Source organism: Podarcis muralis, chromosome 9 (genome assembly GCF_964188315.1).
Source record: "Podarcis muralis chromosome 9, rPodMur119.hap1.1, whole genome shotgun sequence".
Classification (NCBI taxonomy): domain Eukaryota; kingdom Metazoa; phylum Chordata; class Lepidosauria; order Squamata; family Lacertidae; genus Podarcis; species Podarcis muralis.
This window is the reverse complement of record NC_135663.1, coordinates 40,627,476-40,654,821: the sequence shown is the minus strand read 5'-3', so window position 1 is coordinate 40,654,821 and position 27,346 is coordinate 40,627,476. Positions and strand designations below refer to the sequence as shown.

Sequence of the window (27,346 nt, the reverse complement as noted above, 5' to 3'; positions counted from 1 at the left end):
CATAAGTTCCTAATGGGCTCAGGAATGACTACAGACCTACCGCTGCTTTGTTAGTATTCCACACCATTGCTTCGCAGAGAGATCTTTCCAGGGGAGATCCGGCTCGCGTTTGCGTTGCTGTTATTATGAGCTGGGGTTTGCCTGCTCACCGCCTGGGCGCCTGCCCCCACCCCCCCGCGCGTCACGCTGCTCCCGGCTGGGTAATTAGGGACAGCCCCCTGCTGCAAAGTGGCTGTCGCCGTTTCTCCCAGGCGCGGAGTTTGCCCTTGCCTGCTGTCACATGGGGAGGGGGTGTGTTAGCAGCTCAGAGACGCGGAGGGGAGCAGCCGGAGCAAGGCTGCAGCAGCAGCAGCAAGCAGAAGCCAGCAGCAGCAGCAGCCGCCTGAGCAAAAAGGCAGGGAGCTGTCCTCTCTCCTGGCTGCCTCCGGCACTTGTTATTCCCAGCCTGAACTTTTATGGGTGTGCTGGAAAGGAGGGTGAGGAAGGAGGTTTCTTTCTAGCGGAGCAGAAGGGCTGCAGAGCACCTGATTGCAAACGATGAGGCCGGTCGAAGCTGGGCATGGCATAAGAAAAGCGGCCAGGGAGCAAAGGAGCGCCCGGCACCGGCTGTGGTCACTGTGACTTGGCTCAGCCACAGGCGCGCCTGCCTGCTGGGAAGAGGACTCGCTGCGCCCAGGAAGAAGCCACCCCCCGGGACGCGGGCTGGGTTTGCTGGTGAGACTGGCGGCGTGAGAGGAGCATGGAGCCCCGGCCACCTGCCCCCGGGGGCAGAAGGGGGGCCCGGAGGAGGGCCCGGGAGTGGCTGATCCCCCTCTGGCTCTGCGTGTGCGCGGCGGGGAGCTGCAGGGGGCAGGTGTATAAGCTCAGCCTGGCAGTGGACGAAGGGCTGCCCGCGGACACGCTGGTGGGGGACATCAGCGCAGGGCTGCCCCCCGGCGAAGGGCACCCCGGCGGCTTCTTCCTCTCGGAAGGCAGCGGCGAGTCGGCCGTGTTGGCGGATTTCCACGTGCACACGGACACGGGCATCATCCGCACGGCGCGGCTGCTGGACCGAGAGCGCCGGGCGCGCTACAGCTTCGTGGCGGCCACGCTGCGAGGGGAGATGGTGCAGGTGGAGATCACGGTCAGCGACGTGAACGACCACGAGCCGCGCTTCCCGCGGGACTGGGTGCGCCTCAACATCTCCGAGCTGAGCCCGCCCGGCAGCGCCTTCCGCTTGCCGGCTGCGCGCGATCCCGACGCCGACAGCTTCGGCACGCAGGGCTACTCGCTGCTGCCGCTGGATCAGGAGCAGGACCGGGAGAAAGGTCCGCTTTTCCAGCTGCGCTACGGGAGCCCGCCGGATACCCTGGACCTGGTGCTGCTGCGCCGCCTGGACCGGGAGCGGGCGGAGACGCACCGGCTGCTGGTGGAGGCTTGGGACGGCGGAAGCCCCCGCCGGAGCGGCCGCCTGCGCCTGGAGATCCAGGTGGTGGACGAGAACGACAACGCGCCCGCCTTCGGGCAGAGCGAGTACCGCGCGCGCCTGCGGGAGGACGCGCCGGTGGGCAGCTCCGTGTGCCGCGTCTGGGCCAGCGACCCGGACCTGGGCGCCAACGGCGAGGTGCGCTACAGCCTGGCCCGCCGCCAGGGCGACCCCTCGGCCGCCGCCTTCTTCGAGGTGGACGAGCGCAGCGGGCTGCTGCGCCTGCTGCGGCCTCTGGACCGCGAGGCCCGCGCCCTCCACCGCCTGGCCGTGGAAGCCCGCGACGGCGGCGCCCAGCCCGAGCTGGCCACGGCCCTGGTGGCCGTCGAGGTGCTGGACGTGAACGACAACGCGCCCACCATCCACCTGCTCTACCTCAGCGAGGGCGGCGCCAGCGTGTCCGAGGGGGCGCAGCCGGGAGACTACGTGGCCCGCGTCTCCGTCTCGGACCCGGACGAGCCGGCGGGCGGCGTGGCGCTGAGCCTGCAGGGCGGCCGCGGCGCCTTCTCGCTGCGGCCTTCGGGTGCCGACGGCGGCGTCTACTTCCTGTGCGTCGAGGGGCCCCTGGACCGCGAGAGGCGCGACGCCTACGAGCTCCGCCTGGTGGCCGTCGACTCGGGCGCGCCGCCCCTCTCCTCGCAGCGGGCGCTGCTCCTCCGCGTGGCCGACCTCAACGACCAGGCGCCCGCCTTCGCGCAGCCGCGCTACCGGGCCGCCGTCTCCGAGGCCGCCTCGCCGGGCACCGTGCTGCTGCGCCTCAGCGCCGCCGACGCCGACCAGCCGGGCTCGCGCAACGCCCAGGTGCGCTACGCGCTGGGCCCCGACCAGGCGCCCGCCGCCGCGCTCTTCCAGCTCGACCCGCTCAGCGGCGCCCTCAGCGTCCGGGCGCCTCTGGACCACGAGCGCCAAGCGGCGCTGGAGCTGCTGGTGCTGGCCAGGGACCTGGGCGAGCCGCCGCTCTCCGCCTCCTGCGTCGTCAGCGTCGCCGTGGAGGACGCCAACGACAACGAGCCCGTCTTCCAGCACCAGGTCTACAACGCCAGCCTGGCCGAGCACGCCCCGGCCGGCCACTGCCTCCTGCAGGTAACGGGAGGAAGGAAGCGCGTCCTTGGCTCCTTGGTTGTTTGGAGGGGGGGGTGTTGCAAGGCCCCAGTGGCGTAGCGTGGGTTGTCAGCACCCGGGGCAAGGCAAGTAATTTGCGCCCCCTAACCCGTGGATTTGCGCCCCCTAACCTGTGGATTTGCCCTAACCCCAGATGTTGCGCCCGGTGCGGCTGGCCCCCCTGCACCCCCCACGCTACGCCACTGCAAGGCCCTGAAGCCTGAGAAGGTGCACCTGTTGAAATTCCTTCCTCTGCAAAGGAAGAGGACCTGCTGGTATAGGGCGGTATGCAAATTTAATAAATAAATGACATAGAGGCCCTAAAAGTCTCCTCAGATGCTGTGGAGAGTCGAGGGATAGAAGCCCTTCTCTCCATTGCATCTGAGAGGCCTTTGCAGGGTTGAACCCCACAAAGGAAATCTAGGGGGGGGGGTTGTTCATAAGCAGCCAGTTGGGGCCTCAAGCGGCATGTGGTACCCAATGCCAATGGAGTTATTTGGCAGCCCTGGAAGAAAATTCCTCAGGGGCCCTGGCAATACCACAATAAACAAATAAAATGGTACCTCAGGTTACATACGCTTCAGGTTACAGACTCTGATAACCCAGAAATAGTACCTCGGGTTAAGAACTTTGCTTCAGGATGAGAACAGAAATCGTGCTCCGGCAGCGTGGCTGCAGCGAGAGGCCCCATTAGCTAAAGTGGTGCTTCAGGTTAAGAACAGTTTCAGGTTAAGAACAGGCCTTCGAAACGAATTAAGTACTTAACCTGAGGTACCACTGCAACTGTTTCTGGCCCTTTCATTACACTCCAAATCAGCCTCCTGAGGTGACGTTCTGCCTCAATCTCCCTCTTGGCAGGGCTGGCCCGCCCTTGTCATGTGCAGCAGCCATTGCAGAGCAGATTGCCCCTTTTGCATAGCAGCCCAAACTTACTTTGTCTGTGCAGGGATATGTGCAAAGTGTGATCCCGTGTGTGGCAGCAGAGAAGCACAGCTGACTGGCATTTGTGTTGTGGGCCTGTGCCCCCGAGGTACCTAGCAACACTCCTGGATGAATGGTTGCAGACAGTGATGCAACAGTTTCAGCTGGATTCAAACAAAGAGGAGAAAAGGGTGACATCTCCAAGGGATGATTTGGTTTGGCATGATGACAGCCTCTTTGACACTGTAATTTTAAACAAGTGTTGTAGTGGACTTTTAAGTGTACAAAATGCTGAAACTGACTTAATTGCATAGCTCAGTCCCAGGGACTTGGACTGAATGAGTGAAGTTCAGTACTGTACTGGCGTTTACATTTCCCACCTCCTACAAGCTCAGGCAAACAATTTGCAAGAGATACATGCAAGTGTTAACTGTTCACTTATGTGCTCTCAGACGATTCACTGAATCCTTAGTGCATCCCTGGGGAGTCCTGTGGCTGTCAAAATGGCCCAGTTTGTTCTGCTCATATGATGATTATGATGGTGACCTACTGTTGCCTCTCTTCATTCTTCTGTTATGCACTACAGTATCAGCACTGCATACAATGTTTCGGTCCTAGCTTGTGGAAACCTCTGTTTATAAACGAAAAGTGTAGCCATCAGTTCAAGCTCAGCCTAAGCTCAAATTAGGCTTTAAATGCAGTTTACAAACTGAAGTGGAGGTTTAGACCTCAGTTCCATTTAAAAGCTCAGTGTTTAGTTCAGTGTTAAAATCTAGGGTGTGAGTTTGAATAAGAGTACATTGAGTCAGATCCTTGCATTTGCAGAGATGCTCTATGTAATTGCCATTCATTGTCCTCTGCTTTGATAAAAATCACTATCCCCACAGGACTCAGCTGACCTAAAGCCACCTTTAAATTTCTAATCACAGGTGTCAGCAGCTCAGTAGATCACACTCTTATTTTTAAACGAGGTCCTCTTAATCTAACTGGTGGTAAGCAGAGGTTGTGAGGAGGTATCCAGGGGTATAAAAGTAAGGCAAGCTTATGAGAGACTGTACTTCACTGTGCTTAAGGGAAGCCGCAGCTGACAAAGTGTCAAGGCAAACAGTTTAGCAAATGGGCATGTTAAGGCCCTTTCCAAGAAGAGGTAACCCATCTTACAGACCCCAACTTTGCATGTGAACAAGCCTAATAAACAAACAGTTGTGAAGGTAGAAAGCAAGCACTGGGCACGAAGGCTATCCAGTGTACCTGTCTGGTGGACAGAAATTACAGGTGTGGGCTTGGTACAATGAGCTCCTGGTTCTCGGGGGACAAATTTAATAATAAATAAATTTTATTTATATCCCGCCCTCCCCAGCCGAAGCTGGGCTCAGGGCGGCTAACAACAAGAAAATAGTACAAGATTCTAAAAACATTTCATTATAAAAATTAATTAAAATCAAATTGTTGGCAACCATTAAGCTAAAATTCTGTGGAGATTGCCAAAGGAGGGAGTCAGGCTGCGCCCTGACCAAAAGCCTGGTGGAACAGCTCTGTCTTGCAGGCCCTGTGGAAAGATGTCAAGTCCCGCAGGGCCCCTAGTCTATTGTGGCAGAGCGTTCCACCAGATTGGAGCCGCAGCCAAAAAAGCCCTGGCTCTAGTTGAGGCTTTGTCACAATGCCAGCAGCAGTGTGATCCTAGCAGGTAAGGAACTTGTTGGACAAGAGGTGTGCATTGGCCAAGAATGTGACTTATGCTATCGATTTCTTTTAAAATATTTTATTGAAGTTTTAAATACAGAGAAACAACTTGGGGTCTGAAGAAGCTAAACACTTGTACAGGTGGTGTTACAGAACTTATTGTCATTTATTCTGCTATCAGTCTTCAATGCTTTGATGGTAATGATGCTGTTTGGTTGTGGAGGTCTTCCACAGACCTTCCTATTATTGGTCATCCCTTTGCATTGTATGCAGGTCCTATTGACTTACTCCTTGGTAAGCGTGTATAGGGTTGCTGACTTGGTCTCCCTTAATGTATGGCTGTCAGATTCGTCTTCGGAATTGCCCTTAAGCTTGTGGTTGGCAAGAGGTGTGCAGGGCACTGGATCAATAGAATGGAGTAGAAACTACATCAGCAACAGCATGAATGGAGCAGATATATGTGACTGGACAGGCTCCAAACCGAGTGGAGTTATTACCACAGCAGAAAGTCAGGCCAACAATGCACTCTAAAGGAAATATTTCATCAGTAGACAAACACATTACTTGCACAGGGAAAGTCTGAGTAATTTCTATAAGCACAGCCACATGCTAGTTGTTCTTACGCATTTTGAAAGGGCCAGATATTTTCCTTGTCTGTAATTAATGAGCACCATTTGGCAGAAAGGTGGGGTGCAAATTTAACAAATAACTGATATAAACAAATACAGATGTAGTAATTGAATAATTAGGCTCTAGTGTGCTGTGAATTATGTAACAGTGTTCTCCTAATGTGTTAAGTTTGATAAGGTGGAGCACTGCTCTGAAGCAATCCAGACAAATGTGATAAGATTTTCAGATTTTGAAAGGTTTGTTAGGAGCCTCTGAATGTCATTTGAGCCTCATTTCCTTATCTTTTCAGGTGAACTGTATTGTTTGTTAGTGTGGATGTGGTGTCCTCCATGTATGGCTTCACCTACCTTAATGTAGATCTGACGATCTTTTTAGCCTTTCCCTGAAAATCTACATATTTAGTTGCTATTGTCAGGAACTTTCTTAGCATTCAACCCATATCTACCTGGCTGTTAACTTCAATCTTGCTTCTTGTGACATCAGTGAATCCAGCAATCAGTTGTTCTGTCTTCTAATATGCTTTTAATTTTTCTATAAACCAGGGGTGGGGAACCTCAGGCCTGGAGGTCAAATGTGGCTTTGCAGGCATCTCTTGGGACCTTCTCTAGGCCAGTCCTGCTCCATGCCTTCCTTGAAAACTTTTGCCTGATTGTCATGTGGTTTTGAGCTGTAGTGATGCATCTTCCTTGTTTGGGTGGAGAGAGGTGTGTGTGTGTGTGTGTGTGTGTGTGTGTGTGTGTGTGTGTGTGTGTATAAACCTCAGATTCATATTGTACAAAGGTAAGCGTTACATCCATCGCTCCACCTACTTCTGCCTCTGGCTTCACCAACCAATGGCGTACGGTCCCTGGAAGGTTCCCCACAAAGGAATGTTGCCCTTGGATTGAAAGAAGTTCCCTGCTGCTGCCATAAGCTGTTAGCAAATTGTTAAATATTTTCTGTGCTTAACCCCAGGCAGATCCTTCAGCTTTTTGCTTTCAGAATCGCTTTGTAGATCTTTCATGACCCATAAAACTCTATGATTTAATGTACCAAGTACTTTATCCTGCTTTGTGTGAGCTGATAGAATCTTTCCTAAGTTCGCCAATGGATCCAGAGTGTTCTGTTGGTGATATGTAGATAATATGTTTGATTTTATGAAGTGTGCTGCCATACAGAATTATAGGGCAGTGGTGGGGAGCCTTTTTCAGCCTGAGGGCATCTTTCTATGATGGGCAACTTTCAAGGGGCTGCATGCCAGCTGTTGGAGCAGAGGGACAACGGTAAAAGTGGGTGAGGCCAGAGGTGAAAGATGGGAGGGGCAACAACTGTGAGGTTTTTTTAAATACTAGGCCGCATTCCAGCTGGACAAAAGCCAGAGGTCTCTCTACCCCCCCTCCCCATCTATCTGTGCTGTTACACAAGGCACATTGTCACAGGTTAAGGACACATTTCCAACCAGGCAAAAGCACTTGACGAGGATGCAAAACTGGACCAGTGAGGGGTTTAGTCCTGAGGGCTAAAAAGAGGGAAGCCCAGAAACTGAGGTTCCTCTCCCCTGCTTATAGGGAAACTGCTAGGAATAGGGAATTACACCATCCCCAGGTCTCTAAATGCTGGATTTAGATCTATGTGTGGAAACAAAAGAATTGATGTAGATTCCAGAGATCAATATCAGTGTTGTAGATCTGAGGAGTATTGAAGCCAGTTGCTAATTTATGGTATAAGCCAGAGTTTCGGTGACTTCAGATGCTGCTGCCCACATTCATTGTCCAAAGCCGAAGTGTTGTATTTCCATGGAGAGATGTGTGTGCTACAGATGTGGAAATGCTGTAAGCACAGTCCTTTATGGGGGGGGAGACGGTCTCAGCTTGGGATAGCCTTAATAAGCATGCAGAAAGGACAGTTCGCTCCTGCTCACTTTCTCTTGTTTAGAACATCTGAAGCCACTCAGGCCAGCATTTCTTGTAAGCAGACCTTGAAATCTTGTTAAGATTCCGCTCTATAACTCTAGGAAAGGAGAAGCTGCTCTGGCATCCACCCTTGTTCCTCCTATAAGAATGGAACATTTGCAGTCTACTGAAAAAGAAGGCATGTCTTTCAGCATGAAGATAGTGTGGGGTTTTTACCAATAGGCAGCGCTCAAAGCTTCGAGCAGCACCAATGGAAATAATTTTAAAAATAAAATAAAATAAAAACATGCAAATTATGCATAGTGCTTGCTGTTGGTGAAACCTCTGATCAGAAAAGATTCCATCTGCATGCAATTTTGATATAATCTATTTTCATTTGGGTTCCATGGTGTAAGAGATTTTTTTTTTTTTATAATAATATTTTATTAAGTTTAACAATAGAGAAAAAACAACCAAACAAAGAACAGTGAAAACACAGGGGAAATATAAAACACAACAATACAAAATTTCACAATACAAAAATACAAACATTTAACCTAACAAGGAAAAAAGAAAAAAATCAATAAACACACAAAAAAGAAAAACACAAATCACTCTTTTCTAATTGCTCATCTTTGATTAACTTATTTTCCTGACTTCCTCACGCCTCCCTTTTTTGTATCCCTTTTTGACAGTTAGTTCAGCAAATTCATATCCTACTACTTTATCCTTAATTATTTTACCTCCCAAATTTATAATTTATAATTTTTATCTATCTTGTTGCTAGAACCCCTTCATGGTGTAAGAGATTTAAAATACTTTTTTTTTTCTTTAAAAGCAACTGGACAAACTTTAATTGTTGAAAGGCTGCAAATGTTCCAGACAAGAAAGCAGATGATTGTAGGTGGCCTGCGCTCAAGGTATTCCTAGTCTGTCAAAACCATTATGCCCAGGCGCAGCAGTACAGTGGTACCTCGGGTTACATACGCTTCAGGTTACATACGCTTCAGGTTACAGACTCCGCTAACCCAGAAATAGTACCTCGGGTTAAGAACTTTGCTTCAGGATGAGAACAGAAATCGTGCTCTGGCGGTGTGGCAACAGCCCCATTAGCTAAAGTGGTGCTTCAGGTTAAGAACAGTTTCAGGTTAAGAATGGACCTCTGGAACGAATTAAGTACTTAACCCGAGGTACCACTGTAAATGTATTTCGTCACCCCTATTCCTAGTGACTGGACAACTGTCCAGAGCATCTTTGTGAGAGGCATAAGAACCTGTTGAACCTCTAAGTGACAGACAGCATAGATACTTGTGCTTATTGCTCCTGTCATTATGTGTGTGTATGTATTGGAAAGGTTTCTGAATCTGGGAGACTCATGGAATATGAAATAGAGCCCCGGGTAACAGTTTTGTAGCCTCTTTGTGCCATGCCTTTGTGCAATAAGGTTTTAATTGTACCTCTTGAACAATAAGTAGGGGTTTCTTTTTGTTTGTAGATTTTCATAATTAAAAATTGAGCATTTTTGCTTTTGTAGTTTTTATACTTTAAAAAAAACCAAGCCTTTTGGATGAATGGCAAATTTATTAATTTCCCCCCTGAGCATCTCAGAATTCCATTGAACTTTTACTATTACTATTAGATTAATAATGTTAATCGGATTAATAATGAAATATCTGGGTGTTGTTGTTTTTTTGGCCAAACTAATGCAAATACTTAAACAGGGAGAAATCATTGATTCCAATGGGTGTGGGGCAATGCTCTGCTCATTGCTCATTCTATGCTGTGTCACTTGGTACCCTAATTTACATTTTACTGAATTCCCTGGTCCATGACTTGAATTAAGGTTCAATCAATTGGCTGCGGCAATATGACCTTCCCAAGGTCATTCTGTTTTCTGCTTACAAGCCAATCTTTTCTTGTCACCGTAGTCTTGATAAACACACATTTTGAAGTGGAATTAAAAGACAGCCAAATATATCTCATTAGCATTTCCCCCCCTTGAAGTTAATGTGGCTTTTCAGATTTAAATAAATCTTCCACGTCTGCATTAAATCTTTCTTGTGGTGCTTTTATACGGGTACAGTGACATTTGACCCATTGTTTCAGCTTGGCATTAGCGACCATGTATTGAGGAAAAAGTGCTGAAGCTGATTCATTTTGTTTCAGGCAGTGTTCTTTTAAAAAATACAATAAATTTAATGGGAGTAGTTGTGATATGATTTCAGGTTCGTTGTTACAACTTCCAGAGGTGTAATTTGTTGCAGTAGAAACAATAAAGTCTTGTTGTACTTTAAATATTAATTACATTGCCCAGGATCCAATTTCCTGTTGAGCCACCTTTTCCTGCATTAATCCACCTGTTGATTGAAATTCTACTACCTAAGTATAGTGGGTGGTGACCAGGTAAGGAACCTTTCTCACTTTCAGAATGGCCTTCCCAGGAAAGCCCACCAAGCTCCTTCATTACTATCATTTAGATGCCAGGAGAACACATTTCTGTTTCCCCAGCTTTTTAAGTATGGCTAATGTTTGCATTTTTAACTGAGAGCAGCATTGACTGTTGCTATATAGTGTGTTGTGTTAGTATGTATTATTTATTTAATTATTTGCTATTTTTATGCTACTTCTGTTATATCTTACTACTTTGTTAGCTGTGCTGGAAACTTACGTTTATATATTCAAGATTATTATTATTGTTATTTTGCACTATAGCTCTGCTTCATCAGATGTAACCATACCATGTTATGGTTGGTTTAGAGCAGGGGTTTGTGGTCTGCAAGCCTCATGCTGGTGGTCTGTGGAGTGAAGAACGGGGGGAGCAGCAGCAGCCCCACCATTCTAAGGTTTTTGCACTGTATGTTGTTGCAGGATAGAACTAGGTTTTCATCCTCCCCACTGCAGTTGGCAGGGCAGCCTGCATTCCCCTTGTCTCATGCTGCTTTTTCTTTCTGAGTCTACTTCATTTTGAAGGCAGGGAAGAATACTGGACGTGGAAAGTCCCTAAGAGGAGCGAAAATGGTAGCAGTGTCCTTTGCCATCTAACCCTAGAAGGCAGGTAGCTGGCATTCAAGAAGGTTGTATTTACATGTTTTCTCCATGAGTGGCATCTGTTCTGGTGGTTCTGGTTCTGGTGGCTCTTCCCACTCTCCCTTTCACTGTTGGTGCACGTTTGCCAGGGGCCTGTCAGTCAGTCATTCAGACAAGCAAGGGCTTGACAAACTGTGCTGTTAATTCCCAATTGCAACTGTGGTCGCTCTAATCTCCAAAGTGTCCTCCCTTTATTTTGTAGCCCCCTTTAAGGTATCATGGTTCTCCCCCTGCACTTCAAAGTGGAAATCTCCTTTCTTCCTCAAGAGTCCGGATGTTCTCAATGTGAATGGTATTGTCTGCGTCAAGGGACTAAGATAACAAGGGATAAAACTAATGAGAGGTTTCAGAGCTGCAAACCTTGATGCTTGCAAGTAAGCACTATAGAACAACTATTAGGCTTCCTTTTGAGGAAAGGTGCATGGGATCAAGCTTCTAAGGCTGCAGTCCTATTCACACCTACAACTGATCTTGGTGGAGCCTATTTCCAAGTAAATACTCATGGCATCAGTGTAACAGAATTCAGATTCTAATCCAACAAAATGCAATAGAAATAAAAGAGGCAATAAAAATTCAATTACAGCATTCAGCACAGTGCATTACAATTGCTACAATAGACAGAAAATTCATCAAGTGGTCTGCCGACAATTTTCAAGTGGTCCATGGGTGGTGAAGGAAATCACTGGTTTAGAGATATTACATCCTCGTCTCTAGTTTGGATTGGGGGGTAGTGAGGTCTGGGAGACTTCAGGTTGGATTGTTGGCTGCTACAGCTGGATGTTGGCAAAAGGTATGACAGTTTCATTTCTTGGGATGCTCTTTAAAGCAGTATTTTTGGCAATTACTGACAACAAGTTAGTCCAAATCTGCCTGTTTCCTGAAATTTCAGCTTTACACTTTGTAAGCTTTGCCATTATTGTCACTCCTACCGTGGCAACAAATTCATGTTAAATGTTCTCTATGTCTAAGAGCAGTGATTTTAAAAAATGCAGCTTAGGGGAATGGGAAAGCTGAATAGGATTCAGGATTGATCTTTAGTTTAGTTGATACTATTTTTTTACCTCTCTTTCTGACTCTGTTTTTCATGGGCAGTAATTGCTACATGGATTTTCAACAATATTATGCTATGCTTCTGTTGATAAGCTATACAGGGCAGGCATGGCCGGAACAAAGACCTGTTTTCTTCCTAAAACTCCAAGCCCACCTTCTTAAGTCAGGTGCAAACGAACATGAGCAGATGCAAAATCATGGTTCAAGAGGCAGAGACAATTGTCCACAGTACTCCATGAACCATAAACTAGGATGATCTGCACACACATGTAAAGATAATAATTATTATAATAATAAATAATTTATTTGTACCCCACCTATCTGACTGGGTTGGCCCAGCCACTCTGGGTAGCTTCCAAAAGAAAAACATAATGGAATATTCAGTCAGCTGCTACTTGCGAAACCCGTCTTCTTCTAGGGCTGTTAAGAAATCTGTCCTCCAGTTTCTTAGAAATTTTCTTCCTTGGCCAAAGGGGCTTCCATTTTCGTACCTCATTCTTGTGGCACTGAGTTTTGAACTTGCCTTAATGATGTGAGGTGGGTAAAAGTGGTGTGCGTGTTTTCTTTCTTTCTAGTAAATACTTCTCTAGCACTCTGTAGCTTTCTTGGCTATCCAGACTTCCTGAACTGAAGAAAAAAAAGCCCTGTGAGAGTAGTTAACTCATGATGTCTTCCCCTCCACTTTGATTGCCGTAGGGGCATCTGTGGAGGCTGCAGAGTAGTGGGATGAATTGTAAAATGAAATAAAGGATCCCCACAAATTCTCCACTCATGAGAAGTTCACTGAATTTCCCCCTCCTCTTTGATACTTTTAAAATGCAATTTATTTGTTTACTAACTGATGCAGAATGGTTGGTGGGGAGAATGCAGGAGACATTTTTGGCACAATGCTACCTTCATTAATCTCCAGTTATCTCTGTTTAATCTTTACTCCAGATTGGAGAGTTCACAGGCACACAGATGGTGGGCCTCTTTCCTCCCCTCAACTTTTTCTGAGTTGATTTCTGCCCCAGTTGATGACAAGCTCTGGCTTCGTCTGTCATAACCTGGGGAAAGAGAGAAGAGGCATGGGTAGATCTTTCTTTTTTTAAGTGTTTGTAGTCTGGACCATAGGTATTTGCTGGACTGGACTGATTAACAGTATGCTTCATTTAACAGAATCCAACCCTGGGTTCCTGAGCATCTTTTGTACACTGTTTATGTCCTCATTGCCTCAAGATTATTTACCTGATCCAAATCTGAGACAGGCATTCCACTTGAACATGTGTCCTTGCAACCTCTGCAAGCTTGTGTGTGAGAGGGAAGTACTTCATTTTTTCTTCTTCATGTGCCCGAAATAAGCTATGATAAACTTCATCCCTGAGGAAAGGAACTAAGAACAAATTAAACCCAGCACTTTAGAAGGTAAACAAACAGAAATAAAAAAGAGGAATTGGAAAAACAGCAATGGCACCAAATAATAAACAGAAATTGATGGTCTCTTGAACATTTCATGGTATGCACAGAAACAACAAATAAGACTTTATTAACATTTCTAATAAAGGCAGCTGATGTTCATAATGCTAATGTCAGCCAGGTCAGCATGGGTAATAAGTTTGCCTTTTATCTTAGAAATTTGTTCTAGATTGACAGCCTGAGCAGAAACCCAAAGCTATTATTCTTTCTAAATGAGGGCTACAGAACATTTGCTGTAGCTGTTCTGCAGCTGTGGGACAGAGTATATGATCAATAGGAAAACAATGTCCTTCTGGTGACATGTTTGATGAGCACATAGACGCATTGACTGACTCATTAAGTAAGTTTGACTCTGCATCTCACCTCTATTCCTAAAGCAGGAGTAGGGAAGTAGATCTGACTGGTGGGCTGGATCCTTATCTTCCCCCATCTCCTGCAGGTCAAGTATGACAGGTGAGGGTGGCTACCTATCAATCACGTGAAGTCATAATGATGTCACAAGTCGAGCATGTTAAACCAGCAACAAAGCCACAAAATTATTTTGCTTCATTTCTAAAACAAATTTAGTAAAATAGCAAAAATAAATGCTTTTTTTTCTTTTTTTTAAAAATGGAGAAAATAAATAAATTCTCAACTAAATAGCTCATGCTCACAAGTCCCCCGCCCCCATTAAAAACCAGCATCTGGGAATCTTGTTCTTCCTCCATACTCCAAAATCCTGTATGGAGTAGTTTGGTAAAATGATGTTTACTATACATTTGTAAAGTAATTTATGTACAGGCTGTGATATACTTTCACTTCTGAATAGTCTTTGAAATGTTATGAGACACAGTAAAAAGTAACATGTTTTATCTTATGCCAATAACCACTCAGTCTAATGACGTATGTGGTGATGTGATAGCTTTTGTATGAAGGCAACCATAAAATGTATTGTATGACACATGGATTTTTAATACTGGTTTAGTTAATTTAAGGAATCATAAACTCCGTGATAGAATAGACGTATTATATAGGATCCAGCCCACAAAACTGTTAAAGCTGAACTATTAGCATGTGAGATCAGGACTGGAGAAATTGCCTATGAGCTGGTATAAAAATGTGATTCTGCTCCAGAATCTGTTTTTGGTTTTTTTAAAAAGGAAAATGTGTAGGCACCATCCCTGTCAAGAAAGCATGCAATTAATTAATTAATATATTTATATACCACCTTTCTCCCAAATTGGGATTCAAGGTGCCTTGCAATGTGTAAAATACAAAGCAATAAAAACAAACTAGCTGAAAACAATAATTAAAATACATCAAAACGCACTTAAAATTAGCATTGTCTGACCTTAATTGTCGAAGGCCTGCCTGAATAAGAAAGTCTTAGGCTGCTGGAAGAAGGATAACCGAGAGGGAGCCAGTCTAACCTCTCTTGGGAGGGAATTCCATAATACGGGATGAGCCACAGAAGAGGCTCTCCCTTGTGTCATCACCAGCCATGCTTCTGATGTTGATGAGACTGAGAGAATGTGCTCAACGGAGGATTTTAGCACCTTGGCAGGTTGGTATAGGGAGCGATTCTAGCAGTGGTTCTCCGGGTTCTCTGGCAGCAGTTTTTCCCTGGCTTACCTGGAGGCACTAAGGAGTGAACCTGGGATCTTTTGCAACCAAAACATGTGCTTTACCACAGAGCTATGGCTCTTCCCCAGTCCCACCACTAGAATTTCTTCCACTGGTATATTTCTGAATCCAATCCATTCTTAAGTTGGAAGACAGAGCAATTCTCCTCTATAATAAACCTAAGATTTTTATTATTTTGGTATGATTTTCTTTTGCCTATTGTGTTTAGAGTTTATATCAGGCATAGGCAAACTTGGCCCTCCAGATGTTTTGGGACTACAACTCCCATCACCCCTAGCTAACAGGATCAGTGGTCAGGGATGATGGGAACTGTAGTCTCAAAACACCTGGGGAGCTGACTTTGCCTATGCCTGGTTTATATTATACATAGTTAAGGGGGTTTTTATCGGTGGTGATAAAGCCTCTCGCTTAGCTGCCCTTGCACTATGGTGAAGGGAGCGGAAGGCACAAGTGCCTTTTCCCATCATTTGATGGTACTTTCGCTGACCTTGGCTTATATGTTTCTCCAATAGCCAGTCAGATCCTGCTGGAGGGCAGGGCAGTTATATGAGGATGAGGCTAGGAGAGCAGGGGGCAAAGAAAGCATTAGGCCAGGGCTGGGGAACCTATAGTCACCCACTTGTTGTCTGCCAGCATTGCCAGTGGTCAGGAATGGCAGGAGTTGTGGTCCTTCAGTTGCTATTGGACTCCCAAGTTTCCAGCCCCTGTTCTAGGCCATGGAAGGATTGCTTTATGCACAGTGAAATTGTTGACATTAGCTGCTATTTTGAGGGTCCAGAAGTCAAAAAGGTCGAAAACGGTCGGGATAAGTTAATGCATTTCTCTCACTGTTCACATAGCCCTGTTAGGTTGCCATGTTTTTCAGTTCATGGTATATGATTTGTGACTTCTGTTATGTCTGCTCATGACATAAGCACAAGATCACTGTGCAGCCCATGTCACATCATGTTTTGGTGATGATGTGTTACCATTACTGTTGGCGTGCTTCTCACAAAGTAGCTTTCACACTGTTTCCCCTCTAATGCATTGGCATCTAGGACACTGTTATTTATATAAATATGCTGCAAATGTGTGCCCTACCAGAATGGATTCAGCAAAGTTCAGTTATTCATGAAATTAGAATGTTTTTAAAGAATTCTCTTCCTGAAAATGTAGACCCAAACCCAATATTCTTTGTACTCTTCTTCCTTATCACTTCTGCTGTGCTTCTGAGAGTGCAAAGTGCTTTATTTTATTTTTTTTAGCAATTAGACTATTCAGACTTTTTGGAGATGAAGGAATTCTTGAACTCATCATCATTATTATTTTTCTGCCCGCAGAAGCAAAGGACCGATAAAGCCTGAATTTGCAAAGCATATTCGTTTGTATTCCTAAGACGAAAGTTTTCAGTGTCCATTAAATATTTTGCTGACTTAGTGAATCTAGATTAATGGCTAAAAATAGAGTTTTGAGAGAAGTGGGCAGGAAAGGCTTTGATTAGGTGAAGAAGAGGAAATACGATGGATGATGAGTCTTCCACAGTTAGCGCTTAAAAAAGACAAATCTCCCTGGAGAATTCCACATTCTTTTAGTGTGCCATAAATGTCAGGCGCAGTCGAGACCACAGAAAATGGATAGTATGGAACGTTCCTAGATTTGCCTTAAAGAAAGAAGGCTGAATTCTGTAACTGAGTAACAGTGATAATATTCTTTTCCTATATTTATATTTTCCCCAAGAGGCATAATAGGCAGTCAAAAGCTGTTGTTTTTTTTTAATTTATTTATATACATTTGTAATCTTTGAGCTGGAGGAGACTCTTGAGAGTCCCATGGACTGCAAGAAGACCAAACCTATCCATTCTGAAGGAAATCAGCCCTGAGTGCTCATTGGAAGGACAGGTCCTGAAGCTGAGGCTCTAATACTTTGGCCACCTCATGAGAAGAGAAGACTCCCTGGAAAAGACCCTGATGTTGAGAAAGATAGAGGGCACAAGGAGAAGGGGATGACAGGGGACAAGATAGTTGGATAGTGTTCTCGAAGCTACCAGCATGAGTTTGACCAAACTGCGGGAGGCAGTGGAAGACAGGAGTGCCTGGCGTGCTCTGGTCCATGGGGTTACGAAGAGTCGGACACAACTAAACGACTAAACAACAAATCTTTGAGCTCTTAGCAACATGTACCTTAGAAGAGTTCAGGGGTGGATGAGTTCAGAGATTGTAGCAAGTATTTTCTTTCGGGGGGGGGGGGAATGGGGGTATTCAAGCCTATCTGGAGGTGCAAGTAGACATTGTTAGGAAAAATACAGGGCTCCTTACATGAATGCTATGCTTTTAATTACCCTCCTCCCACCCATTTCCCATTAGCTCTGCAAGTGTGGGGTTTGGATCATTTGCTCAGCCTTTAAAGTCACTCTTCTCCAGCTCAGGAATTATCCCCCTTTAATTGCCTCTCACATTTCATGGACCGAGTCAGGTACTTGCTTTGATTTAGCAGAGAAGAGTATTGGATCTCTTAAGAATTCTAACAGCACTATTTCACACGCATTTGTGTTCAGGAGGTTGCTTCGGGATTTGGAATGAAGTGGTGCCATCAATATGCTGATTACATCCTATTTTGTTTCTCTTTTTCACTGGATCCAGAGTTGAGAGCAATGGATATCCAATACAGGGATCAGTGGGTCAGGAGGATGCTGTTTAACCTGTGTTGGGTGGTGGTTATATGTGATCTGTTCTGAAAAATTAGAATCGTCTTCCAGGTGCAATTTAGCATGTTAAGTATTAACCAAAAGCTCTAAATGGCCAAGACCTCAGATTATTTGAAGGACTGTCTGCTCCCTTTCAACCTGCCTGGTACTTAGGCCTTAAAAAATCAACAACACCCAAAGTAGTTCTGATCTTTTAACCTTTTACCACCAGCCTTTAGAAGGTAAGGCAGATGTTGACAGAAGAAACCTATAACTCACACACCCTAGGCATCTTGCCAAACAATGTTTAATTAAGGCAATGCTGCTAGTATTTAATTATTTTAAAGAGTTTTTTATTAATATTATTCGTTTAGATGTCAAGTGAATATGGTACAATTGCATCTTCACAATAGGGATGTGGGATTGGACATGTTTTGTTTCATTAAAAAAAGCTGTTTTAGAAATGCCATCTGTCAGGGGTTCAGGGAGAGAGGCGCAGAGGAGGGAGGAGACTGAGAGCGAGGGGGAAGGATCCCAGGGCGACGAGGAAGAAGATGACAATGAGTCGAGGGGTTCCATGAGTCTCTCCAGTGAATCGGAGGATTCCCAAAAGGGAGCGCCCCTGGTCAGGCCAAGGGGAGCCACAGGGGGGAGTAGTCAGGAGCAGGGCAGCAGCAGGGGAACCCCCAGTGGGAGTTGGAGATCGGGACCGGCTTCTCCGCCGGAACGGAGTGAAGGGGGTGGAGTTCCCAGTGTGTCAGACGGAGCAGAGCAGGAAGCAGAGAGGGGAAGGAGATCGGGGCAAGACGTCCTGCCGGAAGGGGCGGAGAGTAGTACCGAGAGCAGTGTAACTGTCAAAAGGAAGGTCAGAAGCAGCGTACGCGCGCCAAGTTCAAATGTGGAGGCGCGCGGAAGTGAGGAGAGCCCGGAGGAGGAGCCTGGTCCCAAAGCACGGAGGAGGGGGGAGCAGGCGTCAGAGGATTCAGCCTCTGGGGAATCCCGGAGGGAGGGAACCCAGGGGGGCAGAAAGACCCTGCGGAAAAGGAAGGAGAGGAAGAGGTGGTCCAGCGCAAGCCTCTTAAACTGGTGTAGAGGCGGGACTGATTCAGAAGGGACTTCAGCGGTCTAAGCCTAACAGACGTGGGGTCACGCGCCTCGGATGTGGAGCTAACAATGTTCTTCAATAAAAGCTTTTGTACATAAGCTGGACTTGGCATTGGTCTCTTGTGAGCTGGGACCTTGGGTGGCCCTGACACCATCTTATAGCTATTTTGCCTTGTAAAGATTATGGAATTATGAAATATGCTGACCAAAAATGATGAGTAAAAGGTAAAGGTAAAGGACCCCTGGATGGTTAAGTCCAGTCAAAGGCGACTCTGGGGTTGCAGCGCTCATCTCGCTTTCAGGCCGAGGGAGCTGGCGTTCGTCCACAGACAGCTTTCCGGGTCATGTGACCAGCATGACTAAACCACTTCTGGTGCAACAGAACACTGTGACAGAAACCAGAGTGCACGAAAACACCATTTACCTTTCTGCCACAACGGTACCTATTTATCTACTTGCACTGGCATACTTTCAAACTTCTAGGTTGGCAGGAGCTGGGACAGAGCAACAAGAGCTCACTCCATCATGGGGATTCGAACCGCCAACCTTCTGATCGGCAAGCCCAAGAGGCTCAGTGGTTTAGACCACAGCACCACCCACTGCAATGATCAGTATAAAACAAAAGTATTTATATTCTACTGGTCTATGTACCCTGGACATATATGGTCCTTAGCACTGCAGTTTTGTCCTGGGAGATTTCTTTCCAATCTTACATTATCCTGCTATAGCAACGTTGGACTACCAGCCCCCCCTTTTTTTGTCCAGCCATGAAAATCCTTACATTGTTTTTCTTAGTTTTGTCTGTTGGAAACTTTGCCATGTAAACACCGTTGCTGGTAGGAAACCCTTTACATAGCTTTGAAGAACCATGGGTGCAACTAAATTAAGACCACTAGTTTTGAAAACTACTTCCTCTTAAGAAAAAAAGATGTTTTTGAAAAATTGTCCCTTATCAAAGTTTGAAAATGGTTGTGGCCATTCATCTCTGGTTTTCTTGTCTCTTCCATTTCCTCTTTTGGCGCCAAACAAAACATTTAAAAAATGTAAACCACACTTTGCTAATTCTTAAGATTTCTGTTGCTTACAATCCAAACTTTTCCATAAAGGTCAGAATATTTTTAGACCTGTGTACTTGAAATAGTCTCTTCACTTTGAAGTTTGGATTATTTTAAGCATGAAGCTGTTAATAGTATTGCAACTCCTTTTTTATATACAGAACAAGCAAATGTATGAATTTCCAGACCTGACACATGTCTTAGTCTCCTGCGGTGACCTTGGAAGGCTTTTCTATCATGTTTTTCTTCCCCCCTTATGTAGAGAATTGGATTGTCATGCATGTGTCTGCTTCACTTCCAGTGACGGTACTTACATCTGGTACTTGGAAAAGGGTGATGGGAAGGGCAGTTATTTAAACCTCCTAGACATGCTTGAGACAAACAACTTGTGTATGCTTTATTGTTCTTACCAATAAAAACAAATGCATATGGTTCAATGTAATTTCCAAAGTACTGGATGTACATTTCCACGCACAGAAACTATTTAAAGCTGTTGCACATTGAGTTGTTTTTTCTGTACATTCCATTTGTCCTTTGCTTTGAAAGTGCCGATAGACCTGAAAATAGCCGTCCAGAAATTATTCTAAATAGAATTGTCTATAGCATTCACTATCATTATACCAAACTCGGAATCTGCGGTGATTTTGGATGATATGGTGCAAGACATAGACTGATGCAAAAAGCTCTTATTCTGCGTTGGTGCACTTTAAATCTGATGACAGGATTGGACCTGCTTTGCTGTCATGGCATGTTTCGGTAGGTAGTGGTGTTGAGACAGGGAGAACTATAAGCACCTGGGATTGTTGCTTAGCAACAATCTCTTGTGCTCTTTGCTGCTTGCAAGGTATCTGCAAGCAGTAGGAGAATGTGCAGGCCACGTTGTTAGGCAGTGGCCTCAAATAGCTGCATCAGGTGAGTACATGGTAAGAAAGGGACACTTTTATCGAAAAGTCTCACTTTTTTTCAAGGGCCAGATAGCTTTCAAGCATACATTTTGTTGGGAAGGTGTGAAAAGGGTAGATGGATAGCACACACCATTTGTGGCAAAGGCACCAAATTATTTGGTCTAGCAAGTCCCAGTACCCTGCTTTTTCATAATAGCCTGGATTCTGCTAGGCCTTATGGTATCTAAAAGACATGCTGCAAGGATAAACTCCCACCATCTACTTCTCACTGCCCTTTCTATGTTTGAACACATGACTTATAAATTCTCAATTTTGTTTAGATACCTCTTTGGACAGATAGACTGCCTGTATTTATCTATACATTTAAATGTCTGTATTTTCACAGGCATTGCTATTTTATGGCTATTCCCAAAGAAGAGTTTAGGGTTGACAGAGGCAGGTAATAATGTATTTAATCAGGAGTGGGCATCAGATATCATTGTATAAGAAAAAGAATCACAAGGGCCCATTGCTGCAGTTCTGGTCTGAAACCTACAGAGGACTGATATTCTCTAATTTTTGAGAATAATTGCTTGCTAATATCTTCATAGTGATGAATACAATATGTCCTATACAGTGGTCCCAGTTGGGGAGATGGGTTTCTTGCTTGAGGGGAGGCATGCACTAGGCATGGAACAAGATCACGTACCATTGATCATAGTTTAGGAACCAATATGCAAAATCAGGTCAATCTGAGGCTGAGTTGCAGCACGGCAAAGTCAAACAAGACAGAGTCCATTGAACAGGAGCAGACAAAGCAGAGGTTAGGTTCTAGTGAAGTCAATCAAACAAAAGCAGAGGTTAGGCCCAGATAAGCATAGCCAGGCGAAGAAGAGGTCAAAAATAAAAACAAAAAGGTGCATACATTTAAAGCATACAACTTGCACTTGGGAATCCTGTTAAGGGTGCTGGGAATTGTAGCTCTGTGAGGAGTGAACCATGGTTCCCAGGATTCTTGGAAGGAAGCAATGTGCTTTAAATGTGTGGCATGCAACCCAAGTTAGCACCCTGGAGAGCTCCAAGTGGTGTCTAAATTGGAAGTCTGAGAAGGCAGGTTTGCATGTTGTTCCAACAGCCAGCAAACCAGACTGAGCCTTAAGCAGGATAGCAGTTTCCTCTGATAAGCTAGCCCTGGCCCTACTAAGTGAAGCCTCTGTTCTTAAAGGAGCTCTGCTTGTTTTAGCAGTGATTGACTCTGGTGGTTCAGCAGAGACCACAGTTCTGTTATGGCCTCTAAGTGGAAGTCCTTTGAGTCTGAGGAAGGCAATGCAAGCTCTTCCGGCTGGCAGCCTCTGATCCTAGAACTACCAAAGAAGTGGAGATATCAAAGGTTGGTTCTGAGGACAAATCACCCGCCTAGTCCAAGATGTCCTTTGTATTCATTCACTCTTCCCCTAAGGATGAAGAATTATCATCCTGGATCATGATAATTTCCTCCCCAAAAAATTCTCTGGCTTTAAGGAGCCAGCATGTTCTGCAACAGTCCTAGATGGAAGGGGACATCAGTCTTATTGGGCTGCATGCCTCAGAAACAGGCTGCTTCTGCTTTAACTGACAGACCTCACCTGAACTCCACCAGTGAGGTAAGGCCTGGAAGATGTACCTCTCTGCAGCATTTCCCCCATGACTTCTGGAAGCTGCAGAACAAAGCTGAAACAACATTCCTTATTACCTGATCTCTGTCCTACGCCCTGCAGGTGACTTTTAGCCTTGCCTCTAGCTCCCATAAGAAGCTGTCCTAGATCCTTGTGTAGAAATAACACTGCATGCCCCTTGCTGTGTAACCTGCTGAACTCTGCAACCATGAGTGGATTAACTTACATTGGTATGTAACTGGTAGGTAAGGCATCAATATTTCCCAGTTTGAGTAGTGTTAAGGCTATGTGCTGTTGGCATGAAACATGATGGTGAGGACTAATTTTGGGTTGGATGAGCATTATCTCGAGTCGCTGCAGTATTCAGGAAACATTTATCTGATTGCATTAGGTTTGAACCATAGTCCGATGGAGGCATGTTTGCAAGTCTGTAAAGTGATGCACATTTGATTTCTAGTAGCATGGAAAGCAAAGTAGAAAAACGAAAAGGAATCTAACTGGCCCCCAATATGTAGAAACACCATGTATGCATGGAAAAAAGGGCATGAGAGCGGAAAGAAGTTGTTTTCCTAAAAACTGCATAGGAGAACTAATTCATGCTGTGGTAACGTCTTTGGTCTCTCAGTTTGATTTTACACAGATAATTTCCTTCGAAGCTGTGTTTGAGCTTTTTTCGCAGTGGCTCAAAACCAAAACATTTATGCAAAACAAAAATATATTTGGTCAGTATTTTTGTTTGTTCCCTTTGATGACACTCGAGGCAAGGCTCCATTCTCCAGGATAACATTTTTGTTTATTCATTTTCTTTTTAAAGATGCCTTTGAAGTTCCAGCCTGCAGTATTGTTTTTGCGTCACTATAGCTCCAATAATGGTTTTATGCTGCTACTAGGCTGCTTGAGCATTCTGTTTTCATTTAGCAAGTCAAAAACAAGAGAGTGCTATGGATTTTCTAAATTAAAAACCATAGTTTCAAATGTGCATGTCATTAATGTGGTGTTGCCAGTGATCTCCCAATTTACATTGGTAGTTGAAAAAATTGCATATGGGGCGTTTTCACGCTAAATGGCTGCGACATGGAACTAAGCAACACGTGCTTCAATCTGATAAGCGGAACGCTAGGTTGCTACTCCCATTACCTTCATGTGCTGATTTCAATGAAAGCTCATTTTGTAGGGTCTTTTGCGTGGTCAGTGAAAGCACCCAGGTAACTGGAGTCTACCTAGTGTGCGTCAGGCGGTGGCAAAAGTAACCTAGGCCAAATGTAGACCATCATCTCTGTATTTACGTTCCATGTTCTGTACATTAACCCAGCCCCCAGCTCCTGCTGGCTTCTATCTGCACTTGATAAGCTGTTCTAGTTGTGTGAAAGCAATCTGTCAAATGTGGAGCTGTCTAAGCCTAGATTGGTTTCTTGAGTGCCTTTTCAGATGCTGGAGGATTTGAAAGCAGGTCAAATTTTGTGGGGAGTTTTAATGATTCGCCCTGGGACAAAAACTCTCCAGAACAGACCTAGAATTTGGAGAACTTCAAAGATTTGAAGTTTTTGTTGCTGTGGCCAGTCTTGCTTGCACAGGTCCAGGTGATAAAAATGTTGAGCACTTACACGAAGTCTCTGCTACTCCTACAGCCAGCAAGTATACACAGAGTTTGTTACTGGAGCCAGGACACGGAAACTCCAAAATGGACTCTGGCATGCATTTCCAAGTTCAGCAGGATCTAGATGGGAAAATCCAGCTCTGCCAACTTAATTCCATATTTATTACACTTAGAGGTGCCAGTCCTGTCCATGCCATAACCACTGCAAAACTAACTAGGCAAAAACTTTCCTCTATAACCAGGACTTTGGCTTTTAGCAACTATCTTTAGATTCAGGCAGGATGTTTTTAATGTATTTCTTTCTCTTCTTGGTTTTAATGTATCAGTGTGAGGTTTTTTGTCTGTCTGATTGGATGAAATTCCTGGACAAGATAAAGCGACTAACAAATTCAATTAACAACAACAACAACAACCAGACAGAGGCTCGGTACATAAGGAAGTAGACAGTAGGTTTAAGGGGATCATTTCATATGATATGAACCTCTTGTTGCATGACTGAAAATTGATTACAGAAATGACTGGTACAGACTAAAACAGGGATTACCAACCTTTTTTGGGCCTGTTGGCTCATTTGCAAATCAGAGAAGCTGTTCTGGGCAGCACACACAAAGCATCCAAGCACACACTGCAGGTGATTCTGTGGCCTGCAACAGAATGTTTATTTCAAGCCTATTTTCAGCAGGGGGAGGGCATCCTCTGTGTGCCAGAAAAGGCCTCTGTGGGTACATGTGCAGTGCCGGGGACCCTAGTTTCTGCTTCTGGTCTACAAGGCAATTTTGACCAGAACATGGTCATCAAAATACTGTTATTGCTTTCTCCCATAAATAATTCAACCTGTAAGGAAAAGGAACCATGATCAACAATTGCCAAAATAATTTTATATATCCGAAGATTCGCTTACAGTAGCATTACTTTGCACTGTTTCTCAAAATCATGCCCACAGACATAGTGAATAATGAAGGCCTACATGAAACACTTATTGATCCTAGTTTACTGTAGCCTTTCTAAACACTAATAAGAGTTATTGATTGGATTCATGGAGCACACCATGCTTTCTCCCAGAATCTGGCATTCCGCCTGGGTATCGGCATAAGTAGAAACTTTTAGAAACTGACAAGCTGGAAACCTCCAGATAGTGACAGGTAAAAAATTGAGGGAGAACAGCTCTGCTTCTACAACTGGGAAGCTAAGTATTAATTTGGAGATCCAGAGAGTCATGTGTATGAGTGTGTGAGAGAGTTCTCCCAGTTCTTTTACAGGAGTCTTCCGAGCCGCTTGACAAGCATCTCAGAAGTGCCAAAAGAGGTTTCTGATGCAACATAAATGTGGGTTGTGGTGAGGTGGGTAGAGAGATATATGATGCCTCACATGCGCCCTCAGGTCTGTAAGTTTTTGTTGTTGAGCTTGTAAATGGAGGAATTAAATGATTGTTGTGGCCTAATCCCTCACCTTTCCACCCTTCCCCATCTGTTGCAAAATATAGTTGAATTAAGGGTAATGCCTAACATGTGAAATGCATTGTGCTGCTGCTGGTGGGAACCAGAGCATGTTTCTCCTTGGCTGTTCTTTGTCTGGTCGGTCTCTTCCTGATTTGCTTTTTGCGAGTTTCCCCAGGTCACACTGCAATTATAAACATCATAGGAGGTCATTTAAATCTGTAGGTAGGAAAGTTGTTCACTCCCTAACAAGCGAAAGGAATGGGAGCTCTGGAAAAGCTTGCAGTGAAAATAATACGTAAATGGATGCATTTGAATACATTATACCCAAACTGATAGTGGCCATTCTTTAGAACAGATTTTTTTTTTTAAAAAAACCTGAATTAATTTATTTGCTTATTAATAGTATTTGATGAGGTTGCTATTATTAACATAGGCGATGAAGAGCCTTCTCAAGAAAGGTCCAAATTTGAATGTATATTGGTTCAATCAGCTGGGGTTTTTTTGCTTCACTGAATATATAATTAAATACATGCTGACAGTATTTAATATTCATAGCTGTAAACATTTTAAACTAGTGGGATTAAAAGGGAACTTTTGTAGCTGCCAAAAAAGTGTGGCAGTTTCCTAGAACAAGAAGATCATGTTTTCTTCTCCTTATGCAAATAATTTAGCATATAAGCAAACGAGAGAGAGAGAGAGAGAGAGAGCGCGCAACTATCTGGGAAGCATATGTTACAATGTAAGACTTTATTTTGTTTAAATCACAACAAAATTACTGATTTCAAAGAACCAGTCATGAAGAAAAACAACCATTTGTCATAAAAACAACCCAACCACTTGTGTTGATATAAAATATTGTTGTACACATTCTGCTATAACCTCAAGCGCTTTGAGTAGTACATAAGATATTGGTTCCAAAACCTATATGAAAGATATGAGGTGAGATGTGTAACATCTAAGAAGAAGCAAACAGGTGAGTTGATCTCACTTCTGATCTCGGAGCTTAATTTGGGATAAAAGTACTTCAAGAAATGAAGTGCTGTGAGGTAAGGTGGTGGGGATGCTTTCGCCCTCCTCATTTGTGTACTTCATTTCATGTAAATTCGGTACTCACTTTGTATATAAATAGTGGAAATGTGGACAAACAACAGAAGATGGAAAAATAGCAAAGGACAGGATCAGGAGGGGCAGGGGGAATGAATAAAAGCAGGTGACCAGCTAATACTGTCAGTGTAACAGCGGAAAAATAAACCTATGCAAAACAAAGCACAAGTTTGCCAAAAGCCTAGCTAGAAAGTATATCTTAATCTTACAGTGGGGTGAACTTTGGGTTGGGGCCAGACAGGCATCCTGGGGCCACCACAGCCCTCCACACTGTAGAAGGGGTAATCAACAAGGCCTCGGCACAAACCTTTCCTGACACCCACAAGGTCCCCTCCCCTCTCCTTCCTGGAATTAGGTTTCCAAGGAGCATTCTGTTTTAGCCAGTAAATTAATGTGGTGTGTGCTTGGTTCTGGTATGAGTGTGGTGCCCACGACAGTTTATTTGGTTTGCAAATGCTCCCACAAGCCCCACATGGTTGGAGACTCCTGTTAATACGAAAAAGGCTCTGCCACTCAACCTTTGGATAGTGTGGCAGGGCAACCCGGAGGAGTGGGGAATTAAGCAGGAGAAGGCAATCCCTAAGGCAGGCCTGACCAAACTTGGCCCTCCAACTCCCATCATCCTTAGCTAACAGGACCAGTAGTCAGGGATGATGGGAATTGTAGTCCCATAACAGCTGGAGGGCCAAGTTTGGCCATGCCTGCCCTAAGGTAAGCAGCAGGGACAAAGTCATTTAGGGCTTTAGATAGGTAAGAACTAGCTACTACAGTTGGAAGCAAATAGGCATCTAACGAAGATGGAGTGGTGCAGTAGGCTTTGTCTGGCCAGTTCTAGATAATTGTCTGCTGGCAGCATTATGACCAGTGATGGGGAATGACTGGCTCGTAGGTGGAGACAACCTGGGGAGCTGTTGTACCTGGCCTTCCCCCTCGCTGCCTTGGTTCCATCTTGAGGCAAT

At 44.9% G+C, this 27,346-nt stretch overlaps 1 protein-coding gene across 1 annotated transcript in view; it reads left to right on the top strand.

The window, feature by feature from the left end:
• Positions 1-224: 224 nt before the first annotated feature.
• Positions 225-27,346, top strand: part of DCHS2 (dachsous cadherin-related 2) — a 102,051-nt gene continuing 74,929 nt past the window's right edge. Inside the window, exon 1 of the mRNA XM_028743465.2 lies at positions 225-2,548. Within this exon, the coding sequence (XP_028599298.2) occupies positions 740-2,548 (1,809 nt within the window). The 5' untranslated portion in view covers positions 225-739. The remainder of the gene's footprint in view (positions 2,549-27,346) is intronic.